This window comes from Chaetodon trifascialis, chromosome 7 (genome assembly GCF_039877785.1).
Source record: "Chaetodon trifascialis isolate fChaTrf1 chromosome 7, fChaTrf1.hap1, whole genome shotgun sequence".
In the NCBI taxonomy this organism is placed as follows: Eukaryota; Metazoa; Chordata; class Actinopteri; order Chaetodontiformes; family Chaetodontidae; genus Chaetodon; species Chaetodon trifascialis.
In genome coordinates, this window is record NC_092062.1 from 986,121 (window position 1) to 993,968 (window position 7,848).

At 40.9% G+C, this 7,848-nt stretch overlaps 1 protein-coding gene across 1 annotated transcript; it reads right to left on the minus strand.

The window, feature by feature from the left end:
• Nucleotides 1-1,763: 1,763 nt before the first annotated feature.
• On the minus strand, nt 1,764-7,185 carry calhm5.1 (calcium homeostasis modulator family member 5, tandem duplicate 1). The gene is made up of 2 exons (XM_070966162.1): nt 6,434-7,185; nt 1,764-2,518 (listed from the first exon to the last, which is right to left on the minus strand). The coding sequence occupies exons 1-2, from the start codon at nt 6,974-6,976 to the stop codon at nt 2,129-2,131; spliced, it is 933 nt and encodes a 310-aa protein (XP_070822263.1). The 5' UTR covers nt 6,977-7,185; the 3' UTR covers nt 1,764-2,128.
• Nucleotides 7,186-7,848: the final 663 nt, after the last annotated feature.

Sequence of the window (7,848 nt, forward strand, 5' to 3'; positions counted from 1 at the left end):
TCCAGAAGCCAAGGGCGCAGCAGCGAGACCATCCCGTTGCATGGTTAGCTGGTTAACCTGCAAGGCTAACTGCTGACTGGTCTCTAGTATGGAATGGAGTGCAAGATCATGGTGGCTTAGCCACTCAACCTGCTTGCGAAGAGCAGTCTGAACCGCAGGATCCCTGTCTCTGGGCTGAGTATCTGCCTTGTCCATATAAGCCAGATTATTCTGTTATGATTTACCAATCACTATAGTTTAGTAGGACCCAAGAGGCAGACAAAAAGCACAGAAAACAAAGGGAGCCATTTAAACACAACAAGAACAAAAAAATACTAATACAAAAATAAACAATGGGAACAAACAACAAACAACAAACACAATCTCCTAAAACAAACAGCCCTAAACAAAATAATCTACTTCTCCATGGCAAGCTGGTAGGAACCAGCTTGCCATGGAGCCTGATTTTTTTGTGTTAAATTATTGGGTTTAAAACAGATCTTTATTACTAACCTAAAAGAGGACACTTTAAGTTGCTGATTATTTTTATGTGCACACATTTTTATTTATAACTAAGTTAATTATAGGGCTGGGCAATAAAACGATAGCGATATGTCTCACGATAGACACGTCATCAATATCAATAAAAAATGCGTTCGATAAAACATTCGATAATTTTTTTTCTTCGTCGGAAGAAACCTGAAGTTGCTAAGCAAGGTTGGTTGCATGAACAGAGGCACTCGCTCTCAGATAACTGAGCAACGTAGGGAGTAATTGCTAATCAGTGAGAGAGACACGCAAACACGCCAATCATGTAACATTATCAAGTTTGGTTGTGCCACCTGTTGTCTCGTGTTTGATGCTTCGCAAGGAGTGAGATGAGAAATAGAAAGAGAGTCCTGCAGCGAGCGAAGAAATTGTCGATAAAACAGGGAAGTCAGCTCGCCAGTATGGCAGTTTTTTGGATTTTATAAGTTGGACCATAGTCAGACCAATGTGGTCTGTAACTTATACAAGACTGTCGTCCCCACCAAGACCGGTAACACCACAACCTTGTTTAACCACCTTAGCCATGCTCACTCTTTGGAGCGCAGACGTATTCACCAACGTCCAACAACATCTGCAACCGCAGCACCAACGCACAAGCGGCAGATCACCATGCAGGTTTTTTTTTTTTTTTTTGAAACAGACTTGCAATAAAAATATAATTGAATGGTTCATGTATGTTTAGAGTAAGAAGAGTGACTAAAGTTGTTCATATGTCTAGACTGGTTTTATAGTTCAGTCAATCTTACTGTACTGTCTATCATGTTTGTTTACAGATGTCAAGTCCACCTCAGTTTCTGCTATGTTTCCACTGCACATATTTGAAAACATTTTATTCAACAGAAGGTGAATCAGCTTGTGAAAAAAAGTTCTCAGGTTTCTCTCTGTTTACATTTTTACTCTTTTTTTTTTACATTTATTATTTGAGTGTTTTCCATGGTTGTGTTGACATTTCCTTTCCTTTCTGCCTCGATAGCTGAGGGGATTATAATCAGAGGAAGGTTCAATTTAAAATAAAAAATGTTTAAACTGAATGTATTTTTCTCCTGGTCCTTATTTTAAATAGGTCATAAAAAATATCAATAATTATCGATATCTACCGATATAAAACACTCATATCGCAATAGAGTTTTCAGCCATATCGCCCAGCCCTAGTTAATTATTTGTCTTTTTTTTAGGAAGTCTTTGGTGATTTTTTTATATTTTTATTTCCAAAAAGAGTGCAATGTTGCACAGTTAAAGTGCACAGTTACAAAGTTTAATAAATCAGTTTAAGAAATCAGACACTGACAGTGTTTTACATCTTTTTTTTTTTTCCTTTTTTTTTTTTAACCAAAAATGCTTTGCACTGGTTAGGGAGTATTTGGCTGAAAAAATGTTTTACAGGGGGTACATCACTGAAAAAAGGTTGACAACCACTGCTTTGAAGTAACACACTGAAAGGCAGCTTTGTCAGTGAGGAAGCAGCCATCTTATACTCAGTCAAACTTGCATACTGTCTATAGACTTAGAGCTAAATACCAATAGTGATGAGTATCTAATCTCTCTTGAATATCTGTGTTTTACTCACCAACAAATTGGCAAACAGACACATCATTCTCATCTAGCTCATCTCTATTCCATGCTCTAAGTCCATGACAGGTCTCTTCTCTGGTGTGAAGTCCCTGTCTGTCCTCTCCACATAACGCTGCAGGGTGCTGTAATACTGCTCACTTCTGGTAAAGGTGTAAAGTGCAGAGATGTCCTCCCACGCCTTGTGGTTGGGGAAAGGGAATGGATTAGGGTCCTTATTCTCAAAGAAGCTCTGCAGGTTTCTTTCAGCCAGCTTGGTCGCATATTCCACAGCGAAGGCATCAAAGCGCTCCTTCTCTCTTTCCATATAGCGTTTCCAGAATGTGAGTTGCAAGAAGCTGACTTTGGAGCGACAGTTTGTGTAGCAGGTACCCAGGAGGCCCACGATGGCAGCAATAATGATGATACACCAGCCAAGGATCTGCAGACATAGAAGAATGTTAAGAATTGATACTCACTATGAAATCCCACTATGGAATATATATATATATATATATATATATATATATATATATATATATATATATATATATATATATATATATATATATATATGTTTCTTCTTCTTATTGGTGATACAGTGCTTTTGCTCTGAACACAGCAGGGGCGAAGCCCCTACAGCTACAGCTATGAAATAGCTGTAGGGGCAATAGGCAATAGGCAATAGGAAGCCCCTGCTGTGTTCAGTGCAAAGCACTGAACCACTATTGTTCTTCTGCGTGTTTCTTCTTATTATTATTATTAGGGCCACGGGGCATTCGCCCGGGCCCTATTGCCCCTACAGCTATGAAATAGCTATTGTTATTCTGCGGGTTTTTTCTTATTAGGGCCACGGGGCATTCGCCCGGGCCCTATTGTTATTCTGCGGGTTTTTAGTGATACAGTGCTTCGCCCCTGCTGTGTTCAGTGCAAAGCACTGAACCACTATTGTTCTTCTGTGTGTTTCTTCTTCTTCTTCAACTACTTATTTTTAGTGATACAGTGCTTTTGCCTTCGCCCCTGCTGTGTTCAGTGCAAAGCACTGAACCACTATTGTTCTTCTGCGCGTTTCTTCTTCTTCTTCAACTTCTTATTATTCTTCTTCCGTACAAATTTCGGTTCGCTACTAGTAAAAACGATAGCGAGCACCCAGGCAAATTATATATCAAAACGTGCGGCTCGATCAGGAATGGGGTGCTATTATTTTTCTCTACAGAATACGCGTTTCTTACTTCTTACGACGTGAAAAACGCACGAAAAAATCCCATAAGAAATGAATGGGACGAGCCGAAAAATGCGAAAAAATCTCCCCCTTTTTCAACGGACTACTGCTCCGGCATACTTTCACGTAGAGACGCCATTCCAACTTTAAAACGTAGACACAAGTCTTGTCTATTGTTGTATTAAATCTCGTTTTGATAGGTCATATAGTTTTTGAGCAGTCGCTGTTCAATGAAAAACGCACGAAAAAATCCCATAAGAAATGAATGGGACGAGCCGAAAAATGCGAAAAAATCTCCCCCTTTTTCAACGGACTACTGCTCCAGCATACTTTCATGTAGAGACGCCATTCCAACTTTAAAACGTAGACACAAGTCTCGTCTATTGTTGTATTAAATCTCGTTTTGATAGGTCGTATAGTTTTTGAGCAGTCGCTGTTCAATGACCGTGAGCATTTTGGAAGAAATTGTGAGTTTGTAATGGGTGTGTATTGCACGGAATGTTCGCGCTAGAGTGGAGGGGATTAACTGCCAGAGTGGAGAGAAGCTCTGAAAATTGTGTGAAACTTTCGTCTTTCCACGCTCCTCCAAAGCACAAATTTCACTGTACGTGCGCGAAACTTTCCAAGGTTGTAGTGCCGCTTGCGCTGATTCTCACGATGTGCCTGGCCAAGCGACAGGACTTACGGTTTTTGAGTTGTGAGCCTCTGAGTGAGGAGAGCGCCTCTGACCTCGCCCATAAGGTCCAATACAAATGAAAAACAGGATAGACAGAAACCAGCCGTTTTTTAACTCGCTGTAAAATCCGCATTTTTCAGCCCAGCGAAAAAAGAAAGTGATCACAGTGTACAGCAAAGCCTTGTGGCTCTCACGGTGAAGAAATTTCGGCAATAGGACTTTCGGTGTCGGCGTGAGAAGCGTTTGTTCGGAGGGTGCGCAGAGGCCAAATTCAGACGTTTCTCAGACTCTCGCAGACCCGCAGGTGGCCTGATCTGAAGTTGCCATGGCAACCTCTGAGCCTGATTGCCTCTCCCATACACACACATATGTAGCTTTAGCTGCAGCTGTGCAGCTCAGTCAAATGATCAGTTCTCCATTAAGCTCTGTAGTGACATGCTAACCAGCCACAGCCTAGCCTATTACTGGTGAGTTGTATATGTTAGTGAGGTAATCAGTGATGTTGGCCTGTTAGCATTAGCCACAATGCTAACATGCTAATGCTAACATGAGGTCCTATGAACTTGTTGGTGCCTGGAGGTTTGACTATTGATGTCGGGTTGTTGTGCTAACATGCTAATGTTAGCATGCTAATGCTAACATGCTAACATGCGTTAAAATGAATGTACAGTGCGATCTAATGGTGGTTCAGAGGTTTTCAATGTGTTATTTGATATGCTAATGTTAGCATGCTAATGCTAACATGCTAACATATGTTAAAATGATTGGTAAAGGCATTCGAAGGATGTTTGAGACCTTCTCAATGTGTTTTTTGACATGCTAATGTCAGCTTAGCATTGTCACTGATAGGCATGCGCACGGCCCGGCGTTTGGCACACGGCCCAGCGTTTGCGCACTGTATCACTCTCCAAATTTCCCCCCAGGGGAATTTGTCTAGTTAGGGCCACGGGGCATTCGCCGAGCCCTATTGCCCCTACAGCTATGAAATAGCTGTAGGGGCAAATTTCGATTCGCTACTAGTCCTACAGCTTTGGGAGCACCCAGGCGAATTATATATCAAAACGACATGAAGTCCTATGAACTTGTTGGTGCATGGAGGTTTGACTTTTGATGTCGGGTTGTTGGGCTAACATGCTCATGTTATCATGCCAATGCTAACATGCTAACTTAGGCTAAAATGATTCTTGAAGGCGTTGTAATGATGGTTCAGGTGTTTTTAATGTGTTATTTGACATGCTAATGTTAGCATGCTAACGCTAACATGCTAACCTTGGCTAAAATGATTGGTAAAGGCATTCTAATGGTGGTTCAGAGGTTTTTAATATGTTATTTGACATGCTAATGTAAGCTTAGCATTAGCAGCTGTTCGCATGGTCCGGCGGTAACCCCGTGGCCCTTTCAAAATTTCCCAGGGGGAAATTGTCTAGTTTACAATGATGTGCACTTTGTAACTTTATCCTGTATCACCCTGTTTTGATCCCTTAGAAAGGGTTGTTGAAGGGGCTTTTTTGTAACCAAGCATTTATTTTTTTGTCATCTGTTTATTGACAGTGTTACATTGTGTGAGATTTGATTCATGTGAAATGTGAATGACTGCTCAAAATGAGAATGTTAGTGTGAAATATAACACTACACATTGTTTTCAATAAAAAACATTTGCACAAAGCAAGCCTGTCCACTTTTCCATGTTGATAACAGTATTAAAATGATAAGTCAAGGGACATTTAGCATAAAATTGTGCGATTAATTTGCGATTAATCTCAAGTTAACAATGACATTTATGCGATTATTCACGATTAAATATTTTAATCGATTGACAGCACTAATACAAACTACTATAAAGATGACATAACCATAATACTAATAGTAATGTATTTTGTCACCTGAGTTTTTGTGACAGTGAAGCATGACCCAAATAATTATGTCATTCTGTCCCTCCACCAAGCACATCCAACACAGCTGACCTACATCTGACTTGTAGTACAGTTCAGACTGCATCACTACACATCGGATATAGACTGCATTTGGAACCACATATGAAAGCATATTATGCAGCAAAGAGAAATGAAAAGCATATTATGGTCACAATTGAAGCAAAAGAGGCCACCATATCCTCGTTTTTGATGGGTCAAACTCCAAAGTCCTACATTTCCCATAATGTAACTTGATATCTTTCATTAAACATTCCCTTCCTCCTAAACACTCCCATCGATTGGACTCCATACTTCTAATGTTTTGAGTTAGAAATTTGTAGTCTACAAACCAGCAGTGAAAATTTATCTTGTGCTTTTCCAGTCTACTTTGACTACTCAAAGCGCTTTACATCACATGCCACATTCAGCCATTCACACACACACTCACCCACTGATGATACAGTATCAGGAGCAAGAACACATGGAGACTGGAGGAGCTGGGGATCGAATCACCGACCGACACACTCTACCTCTTGAATCACTTACCTGTGACTGGGCCCTCAACATTAGTAGCAGCTCCATGCGCTCATCACTGGACAGTTTGGACCGGTCACAGGGCACTCGGGCCAGCTCCTCCTGACACTTCAAGGTCTTGTTTTTACAGAACAGATCCACCACCAGGTTATCAGCAAGACCACTGACAGCACACTCATAAAAGGTTCCATTGAGCAGGGCCACAGAGAGCCACATTATAGGAGCCACACAAGCCCCAGTGAAGATGCTCATGAACACCCTGAGGCAGCTGAGGAAGTTCCCACGGGGGCAAAGCTTCATTGGATTAAGGCAGCAGCCAGTGTAGAGCCTCCACAACCTGGTGCTAAAGAACAGACCAAAGACCAGCAGCACAGCAGCTGGGCCAAGCAGGAAAGTCAGCCCATAGGTGAAGTTCTGGTCGTGATTGCATGGGCACTGAAAAGAAACCATGGAGAAGACTCGTTCCCCGCCTATTGTCAGTAAAGCCATGAAACTGTAGCCAATGGTGGCTTTCTGGTTCATGAAGAAACGCAGAACAGTCTGGAAGTTGTCCATAGTGCCAGCAGAGAGGTTTCGGGTCACAGTCCACCAGAAATTAAACAAAGGGAAAAGCAGTCATTCCCTGGTTTCTTGTTTTTCACAGCTGAAGACAAAACACAGCTGCCAAGCCTGTTTGTGCCCCTCCCTGTAGCTGTCTGTCTCTTCTTCAGGCTCATTCCACAGTCACTCTGATGCTCCCTCCCATCCAATGCCTACTCCCACTCTCAAGGAAAGTCCCTGCTGCTCAGCTAAAAGGGAAAGTACAGTTCCAGTGGTTTAAAGTTACAGCTTCACTTCCTTTTCTATGTTCACATTTCCATCCCTCATTGCAAAAAGCAAAATCTAAGTAAGATGAAATATCTGAAATGAAGGCATTATATGCTTGTCTTTTGTCTGACAAGATATATCCTCTTACCAGGTAGTTTTTATGTCAGAACATTTCACTTGTTTCAAGCTTTTTTGTCCTTGATTAGCTTAATAATATAACACTATGCTGAGATCTTTTACTGTTTCCGAGCAACTCAGTGTTTGAAACTATACTTTAGAGAATTATAAAGCTGTGTGACTTGTTTTAAAAATCTTAGTAAATGAAAATTTTCTGTTGTAAAAATCCCGCTCATCCAGTTTTTATGACTTGTGTGGCCTTTGACAGTGATGTGAAGTCAGGAATGCAGCCTGAAATAAACAAATACGAAAAGAACTGAAACTGTGTCATGCTCCTGTTTCCATTCATTTATATTTAATGAGAAGGATGACAACTTAGGTCAGACATAAAAAAAAATATCTCTATTTCATGCACTGGTCAATTTTGAGATTTTATCTTTCAGATTAGTGGAAAGAAAATGTCCAAAATACACATTTAGGTGTTTATTTTAGTTCCAATCTCT